We start from the raw sequence: 27,535 nt of genomic DNA on the forward strand, positions 1-27,535 counted from the left end.
ATACCAAAAAAATATCATTTCCCAGGCTTCGAACCTTGACCATTTCCTACCAAATCCCTCTAGGCACTTCCCGTCATCAGATCGAACGACTCTCGCGTTCTCTCCTTAAGAGTGTTGAGCTCCCAACAACATGTTCGCTAGCTTAGTGTAGTTGGCTATGCGTTCGCTAGGGACGGTTATTGTTTCGAGCATTGCCGAAATGATCAGCACGCTTCCCGAAAAAAGCTCCCCTCCTGCAGGAGTGCCTTTTCAGCAGCCAAAAGCACAACTCGCAGGGTCCAAGTGTTTGGAGAGAGGAATGAAAGTGTGGGCGGCTATTGACAATAAAGGTCAATTGAGCAGAATCATTAAAACCAGTATGTTATGGTGATCGCACCATATTAAGGAATCCTAGACGCGTCATACACGACAGATCAGCAAAGCAACTACTAGTCGTAATAGTTGGGTATGCCAACGGCACATAGTTCAGGACTGTTGGGTTGAGTTCTACACAGACACACACAACGAACAACTGCCCATTACAACAAGCTGCTGAATTCAGCACGCCTGCTTTTCAAATTTGCGCCAATGTGGATGATTTTGGCTCATCTATATCGTGGTATCCACGCCTGCTCTTTATTCGTTTTGCGTGTCTTCGCTTCATAAGCCAGACACATTCGAGCACATCATGCAGAGGTCAAACCAGCACGCCTACGAACGAAAGCTAGCACATTTGACTTCAAATAATTGGTTTACTTATTGGATGTACAATCTCCACTCTCCCTCTCACCGTTTTTTTAAATGGTAGACCGAAATACCCCTCCCTAACTATATGTACCCCTACCCCCCTTGAAACTCTACTCTCTCCCTACCCCTGTCCCTACCCCTGTCTCTGTCCCCTCTCTCCATCCTTACCCTCTACCCCCCACCCCCGCTTCACAACACTATAAAGTATCGGCTCCTCATCATTCAGACACATATTTCAATGTCAAAACATGCGGAACTCGACGTTCTCTAGAAAAACAACATATGCAGCATGGAAGACTCATACAGAGACGAGTTAAGAGGGAAGGCAACCAGCCATTTATTGAAACTCCAGACAAAAAAGATTGGCGGAGAGGATTCACAACCCTAGTCATTGCAGAAATCCAAAGACTTTCGGTAAAGCGTTCCTTCCGTGGGTATTACAACCAGCTTGTTTAGCGTCTCCAAACGTGCAACGAGTGATCCTCTGACCCAGACACCACGACGTCACCATCAGCGCGAGTTGCAACTGTCAAAACAGGTCCTTGATGTTCAAAGAGACTCTGTATTGGTTCGCCTGTGAGAAGAAGAGAGATTAAAGCACTCCATTGAACCTAAGCCCCTTTTAACAATCACCTGTCTTCCAGTTCCATGTCCTCAGTGACCCATCGTAAGAGCTGCTAACCAGCAGCTCTGCATCGTTATCAGGAAATGCGATTGAACTTATGAATGAGGTATGGCCAACAAGTCGTTTCGTTTCACTACCTGTAGGCCAGAGTTGTTAACTTTTCGAGGTCTCCAGTTGTAATTCATTTAGCCATCGCATACATGTCCGAAGATCCCAAATGCGAACAGTGCTGTCGCCTGACCCACTTGCTATGCAACTGGATCCTGCTGGACCAAAAGCCACTCCATTGACCCAATTGGCATGTCCTGCGAGATTTGCAATCTCTCTTCCAGCTTGCCTCAAATCCCATAACTTTATGAGTTTGTCCCAAGAACCTGTTACCGACGATTGTTGGTGTAATAGTAAACCAGATTGTTTGTAGAACAAACGTACCACCAGACACAAGGGTGTTTGAATCGGGTGAAAAGGCAATGCTCAGTACTCCATTCTCGTGACCTCTTAGTGCACCTCTCAATGCTGTACCTATTGTTGAAGCTGATTGGATGAAGGAAACAGGTAGCATGCTCTCTTAATTTTCACTTTTACCAGTGTTACCGTTCCAAAACTTGATACTGTAGTCCATGTCGTCAGGAGAGGGAGAGGCCAGAACCTGCCCCGTTTTTGGCTCCCAATTGAACCGATTTGGATCTAGAGACAATGTGAGCATCCAAATCTCAACGATTAAATACGTTTTATAGTTCTTGCAAGGTGTAAGTGGTAATCCTCCAGCAGAGGCAAAAATAGTTCCGTTCGGGGCAAAAGCAACAGCATTGACCCAACTCTTGTGTTCCTTAATAGAACTCAACAGCGCCCCATTATCAGTGTTCCAGAGACAAACGGTGCAGTCCGCAGCTGCTGAAGCCAGCAGTGGTAGCCGCGGACTGCTGGCCACACACAAGACTCCACCCGTGTGTGCGCGAAGCGTCATAGTTTCTAGTACGACGATGGAGGTTGGATATTTAAAGCCAGAAACAGATCAGAAGACTGCTTGCCGACAAAACGGTCATTCCTGAGGCTCCATATCTTGATGGTCTTATCTTTCGAGCCTAACAATACGACTGGTAAGTCGAAAGCTCCAACCACAAAGTTTCAACGTTCAGAATGCTTCATACCTGAAGCGATAATTCGTTTCGACCCTGTGTCTGCGAAGACCACACCCCATACAGCGTCAGTATGTCCAGTAAGGACTTGAGATGATCTGTAACCTGGGCGTCGCGGCGCAGAAGAAGACGCTGGATCTTTATAAGATTCCCCTCTTTCCATCCAGGAAGGTGCAAATGACTCCTCTAGTCTTTGAAGTGATGCAGTGACTGTTGGAATGACACTAGCATTGTAGAGTTTGATAAAGTAGCAACTTGAGAGTTTTTCAATTTCGTCTGTGCACATACCTTCCTAGCTGGGTAGGAAGAACCTGTGTACCTTGTAGGGCAAAGACAGCCTTGATTGTGTCTCTAATTGTGCGGTTGGTGGTGGAGAGGGGGTGTGGATGCTTCTTGTCAGGAAATTGCGAAAAGTCAGGATCCGGGAAATCTTGAAATTGGTATAGAGCCCCAGTCAATTCATCTGCTCGACCGACCAGCAGTGGTAGCAACACTGTCTTTCCCAGCTTGACTAGCTCTTGTGCTACTTCCCACTTTATGATACCAGATTTTGAGAAAGCCCTGACCAGCATCACCATAATCGTTGTGTTAGACTAACCTCGAGAAGTAAATTGTCTCCAGTTCCTTTATCGGCGCTTCTCATCCTTTCTAGACATTCTTCGGTGATGAACAGGATCACCATCCTCGACCGACAGATCCCGTTCAGAAACCCTTGGGCCCACGGAGCACCGGGAACAAGACAAAATTCATCCAAGTAACAGTGAAGAAGCGTTCGAGTACTTGCATCCACACAAGCATTTATTCGAAGACAGAGTTCTCGTACTAGCGGTCTTGAGTCGGTGGACACTCGATAGCTGTATTCGACAATATAAAAATTGTACAGAGTTATGTTAGATGATCTTCATTGCACAAAACGAACGAATCTAGGACAAAATTAACTCCAAGGTCTCAAAGTTGCAATGTAGTGTTACGTGCCTGATGAAGCAGTCATGAAGCTGATGCCCTGATTTACAGGTCCAGCTGGATTCCAATTGAGCTAACATAGCCTTGTCTTCACTTTGGTGACTCTGGGACCATTTATTTGAATGGAGTAGTGTGCATACAGTTTCGTGCGATGCCCTGTTTGTAGTAGTGTGCTTACAGTTTCGTTACTCTGGGTCATGCACCGCTGATGACAATTAGGTTACTCACTGTACTGTTCTGATATTCTAGATGATTCGTCCTCTCCCTCCTGCCTTGTCTTGTCGCGTACCGCTTGTTTGTATGTTGGAACATGTTGAGCTCCCAACAACATGTTCGCTAGCTTAGTGTAGTTGGCTATGCGTGCGCTAGGGACGGTTATTGTCCCGAGCATTGCCGAAATGATCCGCAAATCGGTTCCCGAAAAAGCTCCCCGCCTGCAGGAGTGCTTTTTCAGCAGCCAAAAGCACAACTCGCAGGGTCCAAGTGTTTGGAGAGAGGAATGAAAGTGTGGGTGGCTATTGACATCAAAGGTCAATTGAACAGAATCATTAAAATCAGCATGTTATGGTGATCGCACCATATTAAGGAATCCTAGACGCGTCATACACGACAGATATCATAGTTATAGTATCAGCAAAGCAACTACTAGTCGTAGTAGTTGGGTATGCCAGCGGCACATAGTTAAGGACTGTTGGGTTGAGTTCTACACAGACACACACAACGAACAACTGCCCATTACAACAAGCTGCTGAATTCAGCACGCCTGCTTTTCAAATTTGCGCCAATGTGGATGATTTTGGCTCATGTATATCGTGGTATCTACGCCTGGTCTTTATTCGTTTTGTATGTCTTCGATTAATGAGTGAGACATTCGAGCACATCACGCAGAGGTCAAACCAGCACGCCTACAAACGAAAGCTAGTACATTTGACTTCAAATAATTGGTTTACTTATTGGATGTACAATCTCCACTCTCCCTCTTAACGTTTTTTTAAATGGTAGACCGAAATACCCCCTCCCCCACTATATGTACCGCCTACCCTATCCCTATCCCTACCCTTACCCTAGGCCCCTAGGTAAGTCACATTCGAGCACATCACGCAGAGGTCAAACCAGCACGCCTACGAACGAAAGCTAGCTCATTTCACTCCAAATAATTGGTTTACTTATTGGATGTACAATCTCCACTCTCCCTTTCACCGTTTTTTTACCCAGTTTTGTGTCTTGAGTCACATTTGAGCCATCCTAGCACATCACGCAGATGTTAAACCAGCATGCCTACGAACGAATGCTAGCTCATTTGACTCCAAATAATTGGTTTACTTATCGAATGTACAGTCTCCACTCTCTTTTACTTTTTGAAATGGTAGCCCTCTCACCCACTATATGTACATATTATGTACTGCCACCTCTACCTCCACCCCTTATCTCCTCTCTTTACCCCTGTCTAGCAAATTATATAATTTACTTGGAATGGCATCCTTGCTAACTGGGCTGGACTTGATGCTGAGGTTCTAGGCCAAAAATGGTTGTTTGTAAAACCGTAAAACCCAAAGTATATACCTAGACGCATAAGAAGTAGCAAACATTGAGTTTTTCATTTGTTTTACAGAAAACTTGACCGTCCTATGTCCTACGTGATAGCTGGGCAACAATAACCGCAAAGAATTCCCTTTGCTGAATTAACATGGAAGTTTTCCAGTACAGATCTACAGAGTAGTACGGGCTCCAAACCATCAGCCCTTGCGGTTTGCTTCTCCTTTCGCGTCCAGCTTGCTCTCGACACTTGAATCGCAAGAGAAAAAACAGCGAAAAAAAGCAAGTTCGTTCTGCTCACATACACAAGACCGCAAGCAGGCAACCGCTAAAGCAGTCTGTATCGGGTGAGATCATTGCATATCAAACAGATAGAAACATTTAACGGATACCTCCTTAGCTCATTGTATCCGCCGTTACAGGTTTACACCATCACAGCAAGTAGCCCAGACCATGTCGCCGACTCCTTCGTCGCCAACTCTCCCTATCAAGCAATCCGATGGTACATCAATACCAGAATCCCCAAGTGACCGTCCAACGAGTCCTATATCCACCACCGACGGTCGAAGCAACAACAACATCAGACCAAATCAGCAACTTCCTCAACCCACAAGAAAAAGAACCTCCGAAACGTCGGCTGCACTATTAGCTTCTCGTGGTATCCCTGTAACTACCACTCCTGGTGTAAACAGAGCCGGTGCTCGTACAAGATCTCCCATTCTGGAGGGCTTGCTTGCTAGAGGTGAAATCACTCCTGCCGTCTTTGAGAGACTATGGAATATAGAACGAAATGCCAGTGTAAGGTCACTTCCCACCGTGCAATAGTCCACAGTTGTTGCAAACTGCACTTGTATGACTCTCAAAGCTTGCCGTCGATGCTCAGACTTTTTCGTTTTGTTGCTTGGTCAATTCTGAACTTGAACCTATCTCGCAACAACAACAACAACAACACTCTTCTTGCTTTACTCACATCGCATTCGCTTGTCTTAGTCTCCAACCCCCTCTCATCCACAACAAATCATCGCTTCCGCTCCTCATGATGACGGTGATTTGGGAACAGCCCCCTTAACGCAAACGTCATTAATGGATGGCCAACAAAGTCCAACAACCATGTCGCAGTTGGCTCAAAGTGGCCCTGTCGGAGTCGCCCGCAGCCAAAGTGTCTTACGCATGTCTCATCCTCTGGAGGGTAAATCGGCACCAAAGGAAAAGACCTGGCGCGCTGAGGATGGCATCGCATTGGAATGGAGAAACCTATCTTACTCTATTCAGCGCTCTCGTGGTAAAGATAAGGAGCTAATCTTGAAGGACTTGTGTGGGGAAGCTCGTCCTGGTGAAGTCGTTGCCATTTTGGGAGGATCCGGTGCTGGAAGTGAGTGTCGCTTTTTTTTATTGATTTGCTATGAATTGTTATATTTATTCAATTGAAAATGTTTGTGAATCATTCACACTTACCAACATCCAACCCCGTCCATACATCTAGAAACGACACTGTTGAATGTTTTAGCTGGTCGTGTCACTTCTGGAACCATTACTGGTGACATTCGATCCAACAATCACAGACGAGACCGTCATATGTGGAAGCGTGCGGTTGGGTATGTTGAACAAGATGATTTGATGGACGAAAGTTTGACTGTTTCTGAGCTATTGGTAAGTTATATCCCGGCTTTTATTCGGCCCAATGAATTCACAACTGATTATCATTCAACAATCAGACCTACGTTGCTCTACTCAAGCTCCCTGACGATATGCCATTGGAACGCAAGCATCAACGAGTCGAAGAAGTCATCAACCAGATGCGACTAGGTGACTGTAAAGATACTCTTATTGGAGACTCAGTCAAACGTGGTATTTCTGGTGGTGAACGAAAACGTGTTCACATTGGTATGGAGTTAATGACCAGTCCGATGTGCATGTTTTTTGATGAACCTACGGTGAGAGTCATTTGCACCTGACACAAGTCGCTGCTTGCAACAGGCATCAGCCGGAAAACACACCTACATGCTAAAAAGCTAACATTCGCCACTCAATTTAGACTGGATTGGATGCTTTCAACGCATACCACGTCATTGATACGATTCGTGAAGCTGCCGACAAGGGTGGTCGCACCATGATCATGGCTATTCACCAGCCTCGTAAAGAGATTCTGGAAAAATTCGATCGAATTATCCTTCTCTCCAAAGGCCAACTTACATTTACCGGAAACGTAGAGGGTATGTTACTTCGCGTGCAATAAGACTTTTGTGGTATTCTCAAACTTTGATTTCTGATTATCCAATGTCTTGTTCCTACCTTAGACGCCATTACCTACTTCGATAACGCTGGATACCCCGTCCCGGCCTTGACAAACCCTGGTGATCACTTCTTGGATGTTTCCACACCTGATAGTTCCACTGAAGCAAGACGACTTTCATCGGATGGTCGTATTGAGAAACTATCGAGCCATTGGCGAGTCAACTTCAACAGTAAAAAATTCCCTCCATTCGCCACCGAACCTCAGCCAGCGGAAATCAAGCAGCCTGACTCCAAGGGCTTCTTTTACAACATGTTTAGGTACTGGAGACGCTGGAGTATATTGGCAGAAAGGAATTTGTTACTCATTCGGCGCGATCGACAGACTACCTATATCATTATTGTACAGACTGTCTTGGTCATCTTCCTCTTTGGTTGGCTCTTTTGGCAACTAGGCTTGTAAGTTTGTTGTCTTGTTTAGGGCGGTCGCAGTTGCCTCAAACAGAGGTGCTCAATTTTGATATACTCTACAGGGACCAAAAATCAATCAACAATCGTCTCGGTATTCTATTCTTCTTGGGGTTGGAACGTTTCCTGACGGGTCTATTCCGTATTGTTCGAATCTTGCCATCTCAAAGGCCCTTGATTGTCAGAGAACGATCCAAGTCTCTATATACAGCCTCGGAAATCTACTTTTCAAAGTTAACCACGGATATCATCACCATTTTCCTACAGCATATTGTCATTCTCACTGCTCTATACTTTATGTGAGTAGTGTTGTTTGCATCTATTCTTTGATTTCCATCGAGCTCATCTTCACTTTTGCTGACTGCCAGGATTGGGTTCCAAGTCGTGGCGAGAAAGTATGGTATATATATTGGTATCGGTGCCGTATTGGCATTAGCTGGTCACTCTTTGGGGTATTTGATTAGTGCTGTCGCTCCCAGTGTGGAAGTTGGTCTAGTTATTGCAACCATGCTAAGTTCAAGTACGTGTCAGCAGCTCGCTCCTCAGAGAATTATTGAAACTGATGTGGTTTTCTATCTAGTTTATGGAATGTTTGCTGGTAATCTGATTATTCCCTCTGACGTTCCCGTATGGCTTCGCTGGATGTAGGTGTCTTTTGGTATTTGAATTTGGAGCAACAGACAAGTTCCAACCAACATTCCTTGAACGCCAATAGTACGTATTCGGACCCTCTATACTATTCATTTTCTGGTTGGAGTCAAAATGAATTCCGTGGGCTGGTCTTCTCTTGTGAAGATAGTCGGTGCTTCCCTAACGGTGAAGCTGTATTAAACTTCCAAGACATCCAAGAAGTACCAATCGAGGCATGTTATGCAGTACTTCTTGTCTTGTGGCTGTGCTACACATTCTTTGGTTACCTTGCCATTCGTTACACGACGAGAGCAAAGACGATCAAGTCGTTCATGTGAACGAAAAAAGAACTTATATTTGATTTGTTGTCGGTATTTTCATTGTATTTAAGACCTTATTATAAGTAACTCGAATAACATTCCCGCGTCGTGATACTCCTCCACCACGAAAGCTGGTCCTCCACTGCTATGATATCTCTGCGATTACATAATGTGCGACACACTAGTGTAAGGTGTACAATCCTGGCATAGAACGACAGTCAACTGCTGCAAGGCGTTTCAAATGGTTGAAATTAATGGAAACGTATTCTTCGTTACCGGAGGGTATGCCGGATGCTCGTTTCTGATTGCTGCTTTGATATCCGGATTTTGTTACACGTTTTTGTCGCAACAGCGTTTAGGAGACACCATCGCTATCAAATTGGCCTGCCTAACACTCATTGCATCTCTGTTAGCGCAAGTGGCTTAGGAGAAGCAACCGGGCGTCTCATTGCCTCGAAAGGAGGACATGTTTCCATCTTCGACATGAACGAAGAGTTGGGACCCAAGATTGCCCAAAGTATTGGTGGATTCTGGCCAGGCCCGGTGGACGTTACAAAAGAAGTCAGACGGTGAAAAGTTTGTAACTTGTAGTCGTTGGACTCAATCATATGGCCGTTAGGATGTTGTTAAAAAAGCCATGCAAGACACAGTGGACCATTTCAAAGGGAAAAAAATTGCAGGAATTGTAAATTGTGGAGGAGTTGGATTCGCTTCTAGGATCACGAAGATGACGTTGTCAGCATTCAAATTTGTTGTTGACGTCAATCTTGTTGGCACATTGTGAGTCCATGTTTGCAATCAGACCATATGAAAGCGCACAAACAAATAACATCATTTCTAGTTTGTGTGCTAAAGAGGCTGCCATAATAATGCAAAAGCAAGAACCCTTGACATCGGATGGTACACTTGGTATTGAAGTAGTAAAACTATGAACATTACTAAGGTTTTAAATTTAGGTGAACGAGGTGTAATCATCAATACAGCATCGGTAGCTTATGAAGACGGCCAAACGGGGCAAAGTGCCTACTCCGCTTCCAAGGGCGGTGTAGCATCTATGACCTTACCACTGGCAAGAGACCTTGCGCGAGATGGTATTCGCGTCATGACCATCGCGCCCGGTCTTTTTGCTACTGCTATGATGGCTCGAGGTACGCTATTCCTTGCTTACATTTTTCAGAGTACATGTTCCATTTGCATGACTCCATCAATCCCAAAACTTGCTTCATTCAACAAGGTGGCGAAAACCTCCAATCCGCACTGCTTAAAGATGCCGAATTCCCAAGACGAATGGGAAATCCAGAAGAATTTGCTCGCATGGCAGTTGCAATTATTTCGAATTCGATGTTGTAAGTCTGTCATGCTTTGTATCGTAAACAAAACACACGTCGCTCAAGACTTTTTGCAAGGAACGGCTCTACGATTCGTCTGGATGGTGCTATTCGCTTGGGAAAACTGTAATTATCAGGACAGCTAACTACAGCATTCCCAAGCCGTATCTGCAAGCTGTACCGTTATGCCTATGAAAATAATATTTTGTGTTATTTCTGAATGACAATAGTTGAACACGCGTCTATGTCTGGACACCTTGCATAAACTATAAATTCTAAAGCGAATTAGTGCCTTTTTAGTGGAGGTTTGGTCAGCGATCGGTACTTAGTTTAAGGTGATGTAATCTCTCGAAACTAATGTCGATTTCGAATAACTATGGCCATGACAAAGGAGACGCAAATCGCTCTGAAGAATATAAGAGAACATTCGTTTCGGTTGAATGAAGTCGTCGCTGGCTATGCTGGTCCCAGGTAGGCCCATTTCAAATGATCCAATACAGCCATTTTGAAAACTGATGATGGTTACATGGAGGATCAACTTGAAATCAAGCTAACCGACTATCAATCCAATCTATTTAGACGAGCCGGAATATTGGTACCGATTTTCATTAATGAGGATGGGGAGCTAGATGTTCTGTTAACAGTCCGATCTTCGAATCTGGGGAGCCATTCTTCAGAAGTGAGCTGCCCCGGTGGAAAATTCGACTCTGCTGACTCAGATATAGTCGAGACTGCTTTGAGAGAGGCAGAGGAAGAAGTGGGATTGAGCAGAGATGAAGTCAGCATCCTGAACAGCATCCACCCAACTGTGTCGAGGAATATACTGATTGTTAGTCCGGTTATTGGGTTGATACCATCGGACTTCATCGGTCGTGCGTCGCCCAATCCGTCGGAAGTGGATCGCGTATTTTCGATCTCGCTAAAATCCATTTTTCAAAACCACGATCATACTCATGTGGATATGAATTGGCTTAATGAACCTTGGCGTATGCACAGGTAAAGAGATGTGGCTAGTGGTTTTATGCAAGTGCCAATTACTCACTACCTTCGTCTCTGTGGATAGTTTTCAGAGAAGCAATGAACGAGTTTGGGGTTTAACTGCCAACGTTATACTTCGAGTAGCTGAGATCGCATTTTCGGTAGCTTACAATTACGCGTGTAAAGTCAAGTCGCTTTTGACGATTATTTTTGTTTCAGGGAACGCAAGTGAAATGTGAATTCCATGTGAGAATGCCCGGTCAGCCAATAGAGGACGTGTCTATAAGATTTGATGACTTTCTGGCGAATGTCAATAAAGCTGAAGAATTGTGAGTTTGGACTTCTCTACTATTTTGATTTGTGAAAAAGTGATATTTTAACTCGATTTTTAGGACGCGTGAGTCTGAAATCTCCTCAAAGGTGTTGTTGCAAAAGCTTTAATTACATGGTACATGTCCTGTTGCGTAGAAATTTTCTGATGGCATAGTAGACTTTCTGCTTCTAAACTGTACAAGTTTACAAGTTCGAAAATGATGGAAAATAGTTGTAATTCCTGTCTTTTCTTAAATACTAAAAACTATTAAAATACAAGCGAGGAAGCGGCCACAGACCGATACAATAAATATCGAATATAATACGGCATGCGCGGCCACGGGGGTTGATGCTAGAACACATGATGGAATGGCGGCCAGCGCCGACAAGGACGCCACGGAAGACGACGATATTAATACTTTCCTCCACAGCCCCGTCTTTCTATAAGAGTGTAGGATGTCTACTAACCCAGGAATTATGGTGATGGCCAAAGCAATTACAATCGAGACGGATCTGAATGGTCCAAAAATCAGTCCCAAAGTTGCAACAGTAGCCATTGCTAGCGTCGACGCTATTTGGAAAGCTGCATATATGATGGTCTTAGGTTCGGATTTCCTGGGTACACTAGGCGCTGGGGATGGCAAAGATGCAGAGGAGGTCGTTGTTAAATTTTCCATACTGGTTACCTCGTTCGTATTATTTCTGGAGGTTGATGCGTGCATTGGCTTCGCTCTCCAAAACCTAAGAGAGCGCCAGACAACTATGACAAGGAGTATCAAGCTAATCAACACACCCAAGAACCCGATAGCAGCTATAGTCTTCAACCACAAATACGAGAATCCTTCCCATTGAAGCGACATACTATATAATACGAGCGTGGCGGGTGCTGTGTTAAAGACCCAGATATATATTCTTGATGCGGCACCTGGATCAAAAGACAATCGGATCTCCGCCAAATTCGATGGTGATAATGTGGCAGTAGTCCAGCTCAGCGGCAAAAGAGAGCACGAATCAAATGCTGTGATATTGCTGACAGTCAGATTGAGCGCTATTGGGCAATTGTATGAAACGAAAGCTTTCATCAAAGTCTTCCCATATCCTATTTTCAACGATTCGATTAATACGACAACCGAGCGAAATCGATACGCTCTTGTACGGATGACATAGTTTGGACTTGCCTATTGACAGGGGTCCCAATATGGGGGACAAGTACCATTGCGACCAAGAAATACGAGCTCCGAAGTCCGAAACTCGTGGAGACAACAAGAATTGAGTTGGTGTGGTTGATACTTGCAGATTGGTATCAGCTGCACCAATGAATAGGGTCGAGTCTAAAATTAGAATAAGTTTAACTTACGTTGCTGGTTGGAAATCCAAAACTCCCATTAAGGACCTTTTGTCTCGTCATAAGCCGTTACTCGCTGGCAGTTGAATACCCTTCGTGAGAATGTCTCGTTGGCAACTGAAACCATTACATTCAGACGTGTATGATTTTCCAATAAAGTCAAGATCTTGGTCATTTGAGTAACAAACGTATCCGAGGCCTGAGCTAAAGCTTGAGCTTGTAATACGACTTGATCAAATGAGGTTTGATCTGCAGATGACAAGGATGCAGTTTGTGGAATTGCAACTCGAATGTCATATAGAGCTCCAGTAAATATTTGGCTGCGACAAATCATTGTTAGCATACCCCAATTCTCAAAGATTAGAGGTAGCTCTGCTTGCCTGTCTGCGTGAACCTCGCCGACGGTGTCGGCACAGGTCAAAGTATTGATTAAACTTCTGCGAGGTGTACCAGTGTACGACTTGGTGAAATCCGCAAGACCACAGTGAATGAATGCAACTATTCGATATGCTTTAGAGGAATATTCTGGTGACGTGTGGTTTCCTTTCCTTTACTTACAATAGTCAGACCACCCTTCGTTTAAGGCGCCCGGATCACTTATAAGACCTTGCGAAGTCCAAACAAATGACGGTAAATCTGGAATGATCTTTTGCGTCCACGCATGAGTCATCTCATGCATGACAATACAAGCGTTCAAGCCCCAATCATAGAGGCTGGTCTGGCCAAATGCAAAAAAATCAAGATAGCTCGAGTATATGGAAAGACAGGCTCCTCCTGTACAATCTCGAAATTCTGCCGTAGCGTTAGGTGGAATAAATCCAGAGTAGGTGTAGTAAGCATCTCTACGAGATAGAATTGTGTTAAACATTCACGTTGCGGACACCGAGAATGAAATGCGTTTTGCAGGGACGTACGCATAATCACCAGCTTCGTAGAATGCTATAGGAGACAGATGATTCTTGCCAAGGCCTTGGCTAAGTTGTGTGAAGAAATCCGGATGGGAAGAACCAGGGGACGGTGTGAAGACGAGGTTTTGCAAGTTTGTAGTGAATTTCAGAGGTGTATCAAACACGGTGGCGGTCCTGTTTGATTTAGGGTCGATCTGATTACAGGTGGGTCCAGATCCAAAGAAGCAAAATACAGAATTGTTATCATTCGTGAGATTTCGCATGAACGACAGATGAAGGTTCATAAGATAGTAGACTTGTAGCTCCGAGAAGGAATCCGTTTGCTCTGTTCCGTAGTATCTAATAAATTGAAGAAAGGTATAGAAAATGTCAGAAACGTCTGAATGTCTATTGCAAGTGAAAAATTAAACGCTTCAAAGAACACGACATCTTGCTATTTGTTGAAATATCTGTCGATCTTTCTGGAAACTTACTGTGCAAAGTTTGTGTCACTTCCCCAGATGCCATTAGCGGGAAACTTGAGCCTGGGTGCGAATATAGGTGCATTCCTCCACACAAGCGTCAATGCTCCGTTTTCGTAGCCATCGGCAGTCCAATTTCTATCAAAATCTATAAACTTGCCGTCTATGGTAAAAAACCATTCCGTTGTATTATAATCAAATCCTGCAGTCATATTAGAAGTTGGATCAACACACATGGACCCATCTTCGTTGCATGCGCCTGGCGTTTGAGACCCGTTTGTGCCGTAAAGAGTAGCACCTGGATTACATTTGTAGGCAAAGCACGTATTCATACTCCTGAAATACTTGCCAAAGATACCGTAACCACCATTTGTGGTTGAAGCACCGGATACATCTGGCAATACAATGGCAGAAGGAGCGGTGGTAGGTGGGCGGTAATTTACAAAGCTTGGCATTGTGTATACGTTCCCGGAGTCTTTGTGAAGGGTGGGTATGGATGACAGAATGGAACCTGTAGTTGCATCAATGTATCTAATACGGCGAGTTTGGATTGGTTCTGCTACATCTAGCACTCTATAAGCAGGCACAATTTGAGGCTGCTGTTCGATAATGTGGTGATTGGATACATAATACACCGATTCTACCGCTGGTTTGTGCGTTACATTGGGCAGCAAATGACCAGCTGCTTGTTTAGAATAAAATACGGCCTCTTCTGTGCTGATAACATGTTCCAAGTCCCTTGAAATCAGTTTGGAATTACGAGTCAAGTCAGCAGCGACTTCACCATACATCCAATTGCCGCCAGAGTGCATGAGCACAGTATCAGCACCTAAAATTGAATCCGAATCAGAACGGAAAGTATTCTAGCGCAATATGGTTCCAAAACGGGCTTAAAGACAGGTTCGTTGTATATTTAAACATACAACGAACCAGTGATTCTGTTTCCATTGATTATGCAACGAACCTATGATTCTTTTTCCATTGAGATAGGGCGAGACTCGGTAGATCCAACTTCCTGAGATGGAGACCGACGTGGCCAAAGCGTCATCGGCGTAATTGTAGTGTTCTGATGACGAGAGTAGATGTGTTTTCAGTGCGAGACGTCGTGATTCCAAATGTTGACGGTGATGTACACTATGAAGTAGAAAGACGGGTCAAATCGTGGATTGTACGCGTAATTAGCGTAAATAAGACCTCGGCAAAGTTGCCAATTCCTTTGCGGACAAGACTCCTACAAAAAAGAAATTCGTGGGTAAGGACACAAAATCCGTAAATTTATCAAATTCGAGTGACAGTCGATTGTTGTCCAAGTGTATCGCATACTGTGTAGAGGAGAGCAAAGAGCCAGAGTCCACAACCAGCTTATCCATATAGCTGCAGAGGGATATCTCATAGGTCGGTGTTTGGATCAAGGAGAACAACTACCAATGCTGCTAATTTTGAGAGTCAAAGAATTAACCACGTTGACGCAATCGCTGAACAAATCTACTTCCTTTTTTCAATGCGTCTTTATCTTATAGAAGCCATGAAATCTCTATTTGGAGGCAACTGCTGTTGGAACGAGAACGAAAATGCTCTCAGCATCTTCTCGTCTAATCAAGAACAGCCCTATGTCATATCACCTGTCGAAACTTGCCATTCATCTTTGATTTCAGAATTTGAATCAGCATTGGTCTTGCGAGGGATACCTGTGACACTGGATGAACGCGAAGATGACTCTCACTTCTTCATTCAATACCATTCGCAAGTATTTGAACAGCTGGAGAATCTATATCCAGAAGGTAATGGAAGCAATGGAAACGGAATCTCCTTGTCATATGATTTTACGTTTTTATCACACTCTCTCGAAGCAGATAGCACGCCTTCGTTACGACTGGACGATGAATCTGTCCCTTTAGAACAGATTCATATCCGCAACGCTGCCACAACACCATCTGCACCTTCTGTAAATACTCTAGTCTCGCCCAACGAAGCCATATCACACCCAACAGATGCCAAGTCATCTTCCGCAAGTTCTAGCTCATCTCCAAAGATTAGGACGAGAAAGGACCCACCACGACTTCCTAGAATCGATACTGGAGCTCGTAATCGTAGTCAACTTGTCGCAAGTCGTAGTAGCCATTCGATTCAACGAATCGAGAGGCCAAAAGGTCCTCGAAGGCCAAACACCTTTCAATCTCTCCATCGTACAAGCTTACGCGATTCTCCTGATCCTCCACCATTGCCATTGCCACCAAAAACCATGAACGATCATCAACGTGTAATAATGATCAAAAGTCCTAGCGGTGGATATCGTGAAACTGCCATTGTAGGTAGTGCTAAAGCCACGATTTGGGATCTGGACAAGTAATGCATCGATTCCTTTATGAAGATGGCGCCTGATTTCTCGTTGGACCACATGTAAAGCTGCGCAATTCGCAGTCAAGTAAAATTTGTAAATTGAAGTAATAAATAATTTGTAAATGGGCTTAGAGTCCTGTTAAGGTGAGATCTGGGGTGAAATGTAGACGTTTGCCTTTGACACGCATACCAACCTTGCTGTGTACAGCAAAAATGTTTCGACGAAAGAAGCCTGAAGTGCCCCATGCCAAAGCTGAGGAAGCATCTGGCAAGGACGATAAGCCAGAGATCAAAGTCAACAAAGCCTCTCACAAGCGCTGTTATTGTTTCCTGATCTTTTTTGTGTTGGTCTTTGTTTATTGGATGTAAGCTCGCTGTAGCTTTCGAGAATAGTGTTGGTATTCGGAATGCACGTTTTCTGACTCGAAATCAATGCACAGATCTCCTCCTCTTGTGGTCAAGCAACCCCCCCTTCCCGAAATTTTGCAAGGGACAGTTCAAGATTTGATCAACAAGATATCAATCTTTGGGGATATCGATGCATCGCAATATTTATCGCAGGATCTGCTCGCTAAAAATCTATCGGCAATGTTTGAAGACATGGCGGGGCGCATGGGAAACAAACCTCAAATTGCAGATGATAGCTTCAGTGTTGGATCAAAACTCATTGATGAGGTCTGCATTCTTTTTGGGTGAAGCAGCTCGATTTGGTCGATTTATGTTGGTGATATTTCTCTTGTAAGCTGACTGGATCTTTGTTTTCAGGAAGGACTGTCAAAGGTCAAACATCCAGTGGTTTTCATACCAGGACTGGTCTCAAGTACATTAGAGGTTTGGAATACACCGGCCAATCCCATAGTGTTGAATAAAACTTGCCCTCAGAACTATTTCCGAAAAAAGCTTTGGGGCACAATGAACCAAATTTCGGCCATCCTGGTGAGTTGCGTTATTCTAGTTATGGCGTGCTCTAATTTCAAACCACTCTATAATTAGTTGGACCGTGATTGTTGGCTCGAACACTGTACAGTCGCATTTTGTTTTGAGCCGTTTGGTTCCATATTGACACCACGCGCAATTTAGTCAAGCTAGATCCAAAAACGGGAGGAGATCCACCATCGGGCTTCAAGCTGAGAGCCTCATTAGGACTTGATTCTGCTGATTATTTGTTTCCTGGTTATTGGTGGGTGGTGGTACGATCTGTCAAATGTGAGGTTTTGGCAAATACATTTCGTTGTTTGATAGGGTTTTAGCAAAGCTTATAAGCAACCTGGCTGCACTCAAATACGACTCTAACTCTATGTTTGTTATGGGTTACGATTGGAGGTTGTCAATGAAAAATATGGAGCTTAGAGACCATCTTTTGTAAGAGCTTACGCCAATTCGAATTAACGTGACTCGCTGCTAACCAAAGATCCGTCCGTGTCAGCACTCGAATGCAGAAAACCATAGAGAGCGCGGTTGTGGCAAACAACGGGGAGAAAGTTCTAGTTGTTTGCCATTCACTCGGAAACTTGGTCTTCTTATATTTTCTGAATTGGGTCAGCTCGCCAGCTGGTGGAAATGCAGGAGAGAGCTGGGCGGAACAATATCTATACTCTCATGTCGACATTTCAGGTCCCTTACTTGGAGTTCCAAAGGTATTCATAACTACTTCAAAACGTAGAATCGCATGAGTGAAAGTAACTTTAACTAAAATGACTATCCCGCCACAGGCAGTCTCTGCTTTGTTGTCTGGAGAGACGCGTGACACGGCACAGTTTTCTTCGCTGGCCACGAATGTTTTGGAGCGGGCATTCTCACGACGAGAGAGGACTGGTAAGAAAGCTCCAACATAAAAATTCGCTATATTCGCCTTTTTCACGAAATTATGGCACTGTAGATTTATTTCGAAGTTGGGGCGTTCTTCCTAGTATGGTACGAACACGAGCGACTTTCTTTGACGCTTGGAATACTTCGGAGCGATCTTGACAGAACTGACTCGACCAACTCCAACAGATACCCAAGGGTGGTTCTGCAATTTGGGGAAACTTGAATTTACCATCTCTCGACGAAGATCCAAATAAAATACCCTCTTTCGCGGCCATGTTGGCTATCCGCGGCACTAGGAATCTAGATCTAGATGTTGATGCAAGTATAGCTTATCTAATCAAGGAAGTAGGTGATCTGTATTGGACGAAAGAGCACCAGGTGAAACAAAAATGTGTTTGGAATGTACTGTTGGCACTATACCGTTAATCACAAAACCGCAGTTCGGTAGCGCCCAATCTTCCAATGAAGCAGAACACGCACGAAATGATGATACGGCTTGGACAAACCCTTTATTGGCGCCATTGCCAAGTTTCAAAACAAACTACACCATTTACTGTCTTTATGGAATTGGAAAGCCAACCGAAAGAAAGGTGACTGCAATGCCTTGAAACGGCATCCGTAAAAATCCATTTGATGCTCACAGAGCGTGTTTGCGCGTGTTTGTGATAGTATTTTTACACGGCTGAAAGTGAAGGAAGCAGCTGTGTTCCATCAGATGATACAAACCACTGCCTCGATGAGAAAGCTGTCGACGCTGAAGGTGTCACTCATGCTATCAATACCAGCATGAACGCAGACACTACCATTGAAAACGGAGTAGAGTTGAGCGATGGCGATGGTAATAAATAAAAATATGACAAGTTGTTGCTGCAGAAGTGAGATCAGTTTATTGACCACTTTCTTTCGTTTCAGGTACTGTGAATTTACTCTCGTTGGTAATAAAACTGTGACTTTTCCCGATATGAAACAACCTCCGAAATTCGTAAATTGACATAATTGACATTACTCTGAATAGGCGTATATGTGTGCGAAGGGATGGAGGTCATCAAAGAGTGTTGTCAATCCTTCACGAGTTCGTGTGGTGTCTCGAGAATATCTGAACGTGGTCAGTCCCTCGCTAAATTCCCGAGGTGGGCCGGAGTGCTCGGACCATACCGATATCCTGGTAAATACCTCTTCGTTAGAATCAGAAGTACTCCTCCCTTGTTCACATCTTATGTGTAGGGAAATCATGGAGTGATTGAGGATGTCCTGAGACTCGCCACAGGTGAAAATTTAGAAGATAAATGGGTGGAAGGTGGAGCTCAAACCTGGGTCGAGCCGTGAATATGTATTGAGATTATTGTATTTAGAAGCAATTTACATTTTGAGAAACTCTTTGCAGTAATATAAACATGATCTCGTTATAATGCCCTTAGATATTGACACTTGTGACACATTCGATATGCTGTTTGATTGTCGCCAAAGCACTTCGGACATATCCAGACGTTTTCAAATACCAGACTTCCGTCTTCATGCCAAATACCGTCTGTGAGTTGCTTATCTTTACCTTTACTTTCTAGTACGATCGGTTCCTTTTGTGAGACGATTGATTTTGAGTTTTTAGTCTGAGATTGAGTTGGTGTTGCTTGTTGGTCAGAGTTGGGTCGTTCCGAGCCACACATATCACAACAGGGAAAACGAGGTTGGTTCAGAAAGGTGCAATGCGAGCACTCCCAACTCGCATATATGTTGTTTTCTATAGGCTTTGGTTTTTTGGTCGATAAGCTGCCGTTCAATGTTTCTGTTGGTCGTTTGCTGCTTGCAGCTGTGGCTTGATTATCATCATAGTCTTCTGATCCACACCACTTCATGTCTCGGAGTCTTCGTTCCGCGGAAGCAGCGGCTTCAGTGCAGTGCGATGCGTGTTAGTAAGGAAATAGATCAGAAATAACTTAAGTAAGTACTCACCTAACTCCCTTGGACTCAGCATTTGTTCGAGAGCTTTTGAACTCAATCCCAGTTTTCGACTCATAGCTCCACCACCCAGCTTCACACCACCTACAAGACTGCTTTTAAGAACTACCGAAAATCATTACTTTGCTCGATGTTACCTGCAGGAGCCATGATTTTTTGTCGCCTTTTCCGTAGTTCAGCGACTTCTATAGCACGTTTTCGAGCGATGTATTCTGGTACATTGTGAGAGACACCCGTCCCAACTCGCTGTCCTGGCGCGTCGAATCCAACTCCTGGTGTGAATGGTCGAGAATTGGGTCAACCGTGAAGGTGAAGGGATTCAAAGGAACTGACACCTACCTCGATAGCCTGAATCCAACAGTGCGTCGTACTCTGCATGCAATTCATCAAGTATTTTGTACTAATCAGAATAAAGTTCAATGAATAGCCACGGTTCCGTGCCGACAAAGAAAGTTCAACACACAAAGACTGCGTCATGAGGCCCCTATACGAAAAAGGAATTAGCAATGTAGAAACCAAGACTTTTGCACACCGAAACGGAATGAGCGACTTCAAGAGAGAAAGGATGCTCAATGGCTTGCATTTTTGCAACTTACATGAAGATTATGTGTCAATTCGTGAAGCACGGTTGAAATGACGGATTCTTGGTCAAGGAACATCGACGTATCATAACCATGCCTGAGTCTCAGTTCACTACAAGGGTGGCAGAATGTTGAGAGTACATTCAGCAGTTCCCATATGACAAAACAAGAAGCATTTGTACTTGCATCTTTATGCCATGGTTATAGTTGAGCCCATGTCTATCGTTAAATTAAATATAGAAAAATGGAGAGTAAGCCTCCTTTGACGATATATTGGATTGCGGGATTCGGTTCAGCGATCAAGACTCACAGCTGAGGAGAATGGTTTGTAGGATGCAATTCCACAAATCGGCCGACTCTGAAGCCACGCGACTTCATGATAGGCTTGATCTTGTAAAGAAAGTATCAGTATCAAAAGTATCAAACAAGCTGCGTCCCTTCATATGTCAAGTGTTGTCTACCATTGTAGCCGTAATCCGGAGCATCTTCATTGCTTGCTCATGATTTGGCAGGCCTTGGACGATCTCCAAGCTCCCTATGTACTCTTCAAAACCAGTCCTTTGGGTGTTCATCGTAAACGTGTTAATGCAGAGTGACTGAAGTCTTGTTGTTCTTGAATCCTATGCAGACGGTCCAAACGAGCGAGATCAAGATGTATAAAGCCCGTCAGGCCTTTGTATTTATGTAACAATCTCGCAACTGATAACGTTCCATAACGCGAGAAGTTACCCACAATCCAGTTCACAGAATATGTCTTCAAGAATCTCTTTTTTCCTTCAATTCAAATTTACGTTTTTGGAAACATTGGAAGGGAAATATATATAGTCTAATACTGGTGGTTTGATTCCAAATTTACACACCGCGATGGTTGTTTGGCCTCGATGGTGTGTTGCATGATTGACCACATGCAAGAGAATCTGAGCTAGTGGCATTTCCATATTCGCACCGTTGGAGCGATGGTATACGAGGTTCTGTTCAGAACATCAAATCAATCAGTACAAGTGAAATCGGGTGAATGACGATCGATTTATTCCCCATACCCCAGCGAGCTCGTCTTCCGAATATTCTTCAACACGCTTCAGAAACTTGTTTGCCTGTTAAAGATGTGTGAGCTATCGGTACGTCTTCAACCAACGTGAGATTTACCTGGCCCAATAGCTCCTGTGAGAGCTTTTCGCGATCAACAATGAATGACTCGCATTTGATTTCCGGGGAGTCTTGAGCAAATCCGTAGGTGCCCTCAACAAAGAAGGATGCCACTCTTCTAGCTTCATCAGTGTCTTGTTGGAAGACAAGTCGCCTGTACCTATTTGGCAAACCTTTGTTAGGAGGTCACCATAACGGCAATGGAGTCCGTAACACGGTACCACTGCAAATCCGCCAATAGAAGGTGGTTTAATTGTCCGTGAATAGATCTAAAGACCATTTGTGAAGGTGCTCTGTATTGTTCATCCGTCAGAGATTCGCAAGATTTGAGCAATTGCTGATAAGCCCAGATATTGTAGCGAGCCAGATCCACAATATACTTCTATAATATATGACCAAAATGGAATAATTAGCGCTGTAGTTGTTGTAAATGCTGCAGCTACCTTGAAGAGCGACATTTTATCCAAATAACAGTAACTAGCTAGCAAACAGGATGGAGGCACTGCAGAATATCAGCAAGTCAGCTGGAGTGTCGGTCAGTGTGCTCCGAATGGTGCTGTCTATATTGCTGGGCTATCCTGTGGGTGTGGTCTTCCGCAGCCTATTGCGACCATCAATTCCACGGTACATCAGGACAGCATACGTTTTAATCACGTCAATAGCACTGGCTTTCGTGTTTTGTGGCCTGGACTTGGTCCATACTGCAATCACTGTCACCGTCACCTGGTGCATCGCTGCTCTAGGAGGCGACATCTTGAAGATAAATAGGGCTTATCTCGCCGCCCTGATCTGGATCTTCAACATGTCCTATCTACTCATCGGCTACCATTACAGAAATGTCTTGGTAGAACCAATGTCCTGGGTCACGCCGCATTGTGTAGGTGCTCTTTTTGTTTGTTTGAGATTTCGACCCACATACTGTGGGTTTGATCTTGTTAACTACTTCAACCGAATTAAAACTATCTACATCAATGAAAATTAAACCATTCTTCCTGTAGGTATTGTGTCTGAGAATGATTGGACTTGGAATGGACTACTACGATGGCAGACAAAAAGTAAATACTAGGTCCAAACTCCAAGCACCTCTCCACGACCCTATAAATCCTCCAGCATCTCGACAACCTCATAAACCATCAAATAAAGAATCACCAATCATTGGAGAAGCCGATCGACATCTACATACCTTCCCATCCCTCATTGACACTATAGCATTCGGTTACTTTTTCGCAGGATGGGCTGTCGGTCCGCAATTCTGCTTTGTCCACTATGACGAACTTATGAGCCTGCATATATTTGCTCGTAGAAAACACTCGCACCACCAAACATCTCTACATATTCCTGATGCCAGTTTATACGCATTGAGCCGACTAGCTCTTGGTGTGGTCTTGCTGGCTGCCCATGTACTCGTCACAAAAACATTCCCTATAAGTTACATGTCAACAGATGCCTTTGCTGCTTGGCCAGTCTGGAAACGGTACTTTTATATGTGGATGTGGGGAAAAGGAGCTTTGTGGAAGGTATGTTTCTTCGACAGTAATCAAGGCAATCTCTGCTATATTTTGACACAGATTTTGACACTTTGGAAACGCTTCAGTATATAGGAATATGGCAACTAGTCGATGGTCCCGTAGCTCTGACATCCCTTGGTTTTAATGGCTACCAACAGGACTCTATGGGCAAAGCAACTCGCCCGCAGTGGAATGGACTTTTGAATGCAGACACCAATGTTTACGAGAGACCCTTCTCGCTGAATGATTTTGTGGCGTCATTCAACATCAACACCAATTATTGGATTCGGATTTATGTCTTCAAACGCCTGTAAGGGGCACGTTTTATCTGCCAGTCTTTTTTTTTCCCTTTGAAAGAAACAAAGACAGCCTGTAATTACAGTCGTGGGAGCTAACAAGTTTATTCGCAGGCGGTTTCTCAATAACAAGTATATATCATCGTTTGCCGCTCTCTTCTTCCTAGCAATATGGCATGGAACGCATATTGGATACTTTACATGCTTTATGCTCGAATTTATGGATATGGAAGTTGAAAGAGAATGGAGGCTCATGATCGATCCCTTTACTAAGTGGGTATATAATACCGATGACAAGAGCCCGGGTCTCTTGAGAAGCTTGGCTCGAGCACTGTATCGACTCGTTGGATATTTATGGTGCACTAGTGTATTGCACTATGCCATGATATCTTTTGATCAACTGCAATGGCCACCATCTCGCCAAATATGGTCCAACTTGGGTTGGGGTGGACATTGGATACTCGTTGTCATCATGGTATCAATCCGATTTGATCATCTTTTTTCGATTGTGCACTGACATCAATTTTCCAAAGGGCATTCGATTCATCGCAACGTTGATTACGCCTCCAATCAAAAACAAAATTGCAAACGGTCACTTGAAGAAAGACAAGATATCATAGGCCCACAGTTGTATTAGGGAAATAAAGTCGTATCATGAAAGCTGTAATGATCGGAATAAGCGGTTGACTGACGAACGAGAAAACAGAAACAAGGTCAAAGACAGGGAACATGATGGTTAAAAAAGGGTTTATTTCCAATATGCAAAGGGATTCAAGTAGCATCAATATCAATACCAAAACACAAACGTTTTGTACCAATAGATAGAGTGACTTCAGGCAATGTGAATCTTTTGACCGTGAACAGGAGGAGTTTTGGGAATCTAGGTTGCATATTTCGTCAGAAAGGCCATATGTAATCCCACCACCGACAATAAAAACTTGACGGCCGCCTCGAGCTGACCTTTACTTCAAGCAGCCCGTCTTGGTACTCGGCCGTAACCTTGGAGACATCCACATTGCCAGGGAGACGAACTGTTGATGGAGAGGTACAAGAACAACCATAAAAACTTCAGGTTAGATATCAAAATTCCATCAAAACAAGAATCAAAAGATTGAATATGGCTTTTACTCAATACGCATCATCTCTCACCAATCTTTCGGAAGGACCCGATATTGCGTTCTCGCACACAGGAGCTTGCAGATTCGAAACCAGCTGGTCCTTGATGGGTGCCTATTTTTGAATTTAATAAGACCTTCTGAAAATCAAGACATTGATTCATCAAAAACGATCTCACCACTGACTGTCAATTGATCTTGAACGACGTCCAATCCAATTTCGCTCTTTGGAACTCCTAGTTTAGACAATGCAGTTCGGTGTTAAGTCTAAAATCGTCAACGAGCTCACAAGGAAGCAGAGATGATTGCAAGTTGAAATGTCCCTTACCTGGCAAGTCAATGTGTACAACGATGGCATTGTCAGTGTCCCAGATATCTAAGATTCAATGGGAATTTCAACGAAATGTGAGGGAGTTTGAGAACTTTATCAAGAATTCCAACCACAAGCAGGACGCCAGACAACTATGAAAATAAAAGCATTAAAATTGACGATCCGGTTCTTCAAATCATAGTCGTGAAGCCAATTAATTCAGTACCTGCTCCAGAAGTGAGACTGAGAACTCGTGAAGGCACATGTCGAGGGAATCGGTGAGCAATATCACCTAGTCCAGTATTGATAGGTTGGTCGTAGCCTTCGGCAAACTATCAACATGCAGAGGTTTTCATGTTAGTCATATGCACAAGCAACAACTGATGGCGATTATTCGTTCAATGCTGCTCTGCAATCAGATATCGTATTCATTCAACGAAAGAATAAAGCTTCAAACCCGTTCGCTCCAATGGTTACAGTATCACGATAAGTCCAATCGAAAGTAGGATCGTAGTATCGTGATGAAGACATTGCTGTGACTGTTTTTGTTTCGGTTTGTCTTGTTTTAATCTCGTTGTTGGTTTTGAAGTTCTGAGGGTGAAGGATTTTGACCTTTGAGAAAGAAGCTGGAGAAACGGAGTGCATCCCGGCGTCAGACGTGACAAGCAAACCAAACATACAGGAGACCTGATGCAACACGCCTCACCCACACGTGAACAATTGCAAAAAATTCATTTCTAATTTTTTTTTTACCAAATCCAACAATACTAGAGTTTGTTTGATATATCTGCAAGTAGTTTCAAGATCAAAGACTTGTACTTGCTAACACTGTCGACGAGCTCTCGTTTCCCTACGAATTCCTTTTCAGAGTGTGCGACTAAAATGGTTCCAGGTCCAAAGAGTAGAGGTTTTGCTGGTCCTGTATAGTAGCCAATATCTGTGAAATAGGCGGCTGCGAAAGTCTCTATACCTATATCCACAGTATGGCAGCGAACCTAAAACAAAAGGGAAAAATTATAGCAAAGTATTGCTAAGTGCATCAGATCACACTTTCGTACCCCTTCACGACCAGTAACTGTTAGCTGCACTTCAACACCAGGAAATTTCACCTCATCAACAACCCGTTGCAAAACACTGCAGGCCAAAATGCAAGTAAGTTCTTGTCCAAAAACCGACAACATAACATTGAGAACGACTAACAACTACCGCGTACCTGGTTGCTTCTTCGACTGTTGTAGATACTCTGACAAGAATTTCCGCGATACATGAGGCAGCAATTACTACCGAAACAATTTGTGCGAAAGGTGAGACGACGACTGTGAAGTCCAAAACACAGTGATTTTTACCATTTGGCGCAGCGCCACCATGAATAGATCCAACATTACACGTGGTTTTGCCCTATTATCAAATTGAATATTTAGTGCCTTGGATTATGAAACAGACCATTTCACAATTTACCAGCTGAGGATCGACTGGAAATTGGGTCCGTGCTAGTCTGGCAACAATGTCCGACATGGCATCGATTGCGCTGGCACCGACCTGGATATAGAGTGAAGCATTAGTTTTGTAGGCTCCTTTTTATATTAATCAGTTGACGAAACCAGACCTCAGGGTAACCAGAATGGCCGGCTTTGCCCGTTGTTTTCAAAACTGCTTTCAATACCCCTTTGTGTCCTCGTGCCAATTTACTTTCGGTAGGTTCCCCCACAATCATATAGCGCGGAGTGAGTCCTTCTTCGTTATTCATCTTGATAATACCATTATGATCCTTTTCTTCGCCGATAACATAGCAGACCCTGGAAAGGTAGGTCGGTTTTAATGCAAGACCAACCGAGAATTGCTAATTTACTTACGCGACATCACCAGCTTTGATTCTTCCTTCTTCCAGTAGCTCTTGGACAGCGACAACTTGGGCTGCGATACTGCCTTTTGCGTCACAACTACCGCGACCATATATGTTTTCATGGTCCTCAGAGTATGGGATATATGGTGGTACTGTATCAATGTGGGAGTTCATGAGAATCTTGCACTCCCAAGTGCGTTGGGGTATTGGTACTGCCAGCACATTTGGCCTTCCAGGATCAGCGTATCGAAGGTCACTTTTCCATCCGAGCTGGTCGACTAGATATTTTGATAATACTTTGGCTACTCCTTCTTCGTTATTGGTGGTTGATTCCACGTCCTAACAAGAAACATGTGTTAGCACAACTTCCAGATGTCTTTGTATTACAGCATTTTGGCGGGGTTTGACACGAAATGGAATGAGAAGATTCAGCAAGCTCTTTTGTTCACAGAATCTATCGACTTCCCTTCTGCTTTCCTTGCGTCACTTCACACAAATCATACCCAACGTTGGAAATCGCTAAGAGACCCAAGCTTAAGATCACGAACATACCATAATTAGTTTGAGTAGTCCCATCACTCGAGGTCCTCGCGCTGGAGAACTTAACGTCGCCGCTGCGTTGTCCATCTTGAAGTGCAAAGTAGAAAGATCTTTTGATAT

General features: G+C 43.9%; 7 protein-coding genes across 7 annotated transcripts; 3 read left to right on the forward strand and 4 right to left on the reverse strand.

Moving 5' to 3' along the window:
* Positions 1–1,178: 1,178 nt before the first annotated feature.
* SmJEL517_g05635 (uncharacterized protein) lies at positions 1,179–3,133 on the reverse strand (the record flags this gene model as incomplete). The annotated part of the gene is made up of 8 exons (XM_031171561.1): positions 1,179–1,300; positions 1,360–1,488; positions 1,552–1,725; positions 1,784–1,873; positions 1,937–2,323; positions 2,503–2,714; positions 2,779–3,023; positions 3,089–3,133. 8 exons carry the CDS (start codon positions 3,131–3,133, stop codon positions 1,179–1,181), a joined length of 1,404 nt encoding a protein of 467 aa, XP_031022421.1.
* A 2,309-nt stretch (positions 3,134–5,442) lies between these two features.
* SmJEL517_g05636 (uncharacterized protein) lies at positions 5,443–9,212 on the forward strand (the record flags this gene model as incomplete). The annotated part of the gene is made up of 10 exons (XM_031171562.1): positions 5,443–5,787; positions 5,980–6,361; positions 6,473–6,639; positions 6,705–6,923; positions 7,025–7,202; positions 7,287–7,680; positions 7,755–7,988; positions 8,058–8,209; positions 8,270–8,333; positions 9,053–9,212. The coding sequence occupies 10 exons, from the start codon at positions 5,443–5,445 to the stop codon at positions 9,210–9,212; spliced, it is 2,295 nt and encodes a 764-aa protein (XP_031022420.1).
* A 1,131-nt stretch (positions 9,213–10,343) lies between these two features.
* On the forward strand, positions 10,344–11,278 carry SmJEL517_g05637 (uncharacterized protein; the record flags this gene model as incomplete). The annotated part of the gene is made up of 4 exons (XM_031171563.1): positions 10,344–10,438; positions 10,547–10,963; positions 11,031–11,106; positions 11,165–11,278. The coding sequence occupies 4 exons, from the start codon at positions 10,344–10,346 to the stop codon at positions 11,276–11,278; spliced, it is 702 nt and encodes a 233-aa protein (XP_031022419.1).
* Positions 11,279–11,508: 230 nt separating this feature from the next.
* On the reverse strand, positions 11,509–14,919 carry SmJEL517_g05638 (uncharacterized protein; the record flags this gene model as incomplete). The annotated part of the gene is made up of 7 exons (XM_031171564.1): positions 11,509–12,305; positions 12,388–12,588; positions 12,651–13,100; positions 13,161–13,444; positions 13,517–13,849; positions 13,984–14,800; positions 14,895–14,919. The coding sequence occupies 7 exons, from the start codon at positions 14,917–14,919 to the stop codon at positions 11,509–11,511; spliced, it is 2,907 nt and encodes a 968-aa protein (XP_031022423.1).
* A 1,605-nt stretch (positions 14,920–16,524) lies between these two features.
* On the forward strand, positions 16,525–19,446 carry SmJEL517_g05639 (uncharacterized protein; the record flags this gene model as incomplete). The annotated part of the gene is made up of 15 exons (XM_031171565.1): positions 16,525–16,676; positions 16,752–16,986; positions 17,077–17,131; positions 17,194–17,247; positions 17,392–17,491; positions 17,554–17,673; positions 17,855–17,948; positions 18,024–18,126; positions 18,191–18,225; positions 18,307–18,498; positions 18,561–18,710; positions 18,790–18,958; positions 19,033–19,055; positions 19,136–19,285; positions 19,345–19,446. 15 exons carry the CDS (start codon positions 16,525–16,527, stop codon positions 19,444–19,446), a joined length of 1,734 nt encoding a protein of 577 aa, XP_031022422.1.
* Positions 19,447–19,523: 77 nt separating this feature from the next.
* On the reverse strand, positions 19,524–22,261 carry SmJEL517_g05640 (uncharacterized protein; the record flags this gene model as incomplete). The annotated part of the gene is made up of 10 exons (XM_031171566.1): positions 19,524–20,005; positions 20,071–20,160; positions 20,214–20,348; positions 20,416–20,476; positions 20,540–20,560; positions 21,518–21,628; positions 21,698–21,751; positions 21,804–21,963; positions 22,025–22,185; positions 22,247–22,261. The coding sequence occupies 10 exons, from the start codon at positions 22,259–22,261 to the stop codon at positions 19,524–19,526; spliced, it is 1,290 nt and encodes a 429-aa protein (XP_031022457.1).
* Positions 22,262–24,439: 2,178 nt separating this feature from the next.
* SmJEL517_g05641 (uncharacterized protein) lies at positions 24,440–27,502 on the reverse strand (the record flags this gene model as incomplete). The annotated part of the gene is made up of 15 exons (XM_031171567.1): positions 24,440–24,487; positions 24,568–24,638; positions 24,757–24,837; positions 24,902–24,958; positions 25,051–25,098; positions 25,164–25,184; positions 25,259–25,364; positions 25,860–26,027; positions 26,091–26,166; positions 26,246–26,312; positions 26,379–26,430; positions 26,491–26,571; positions 26,639–26,828; positions 26,886–27,214; positions 27,428–27,502. 15 exons carry the CDS (start codon positions 27,500–27,502, stop codon positions 24,440–24,442), a joined length of 1,470 nt encoding a protein of 489 aa, XP_031022458.1.
* Positions 27,503–27,535: the final 33 nt, after the last annotated feature.

Source organism: Synchytrium microbalum, assembly GCF_006535985.1.
Source record: "Synchytrium microbalum strain JEL517 chromosome Unknown SmJEL517_scf0054, whole genome shotgun sequence".
Lineage (NCBI taxonomy): Eukaryota > Fungi > Chytridiomycota > Chytridiomycetes > Synchytriales > Synchytriaceae > Synchytrium > Synchytrium microbalum.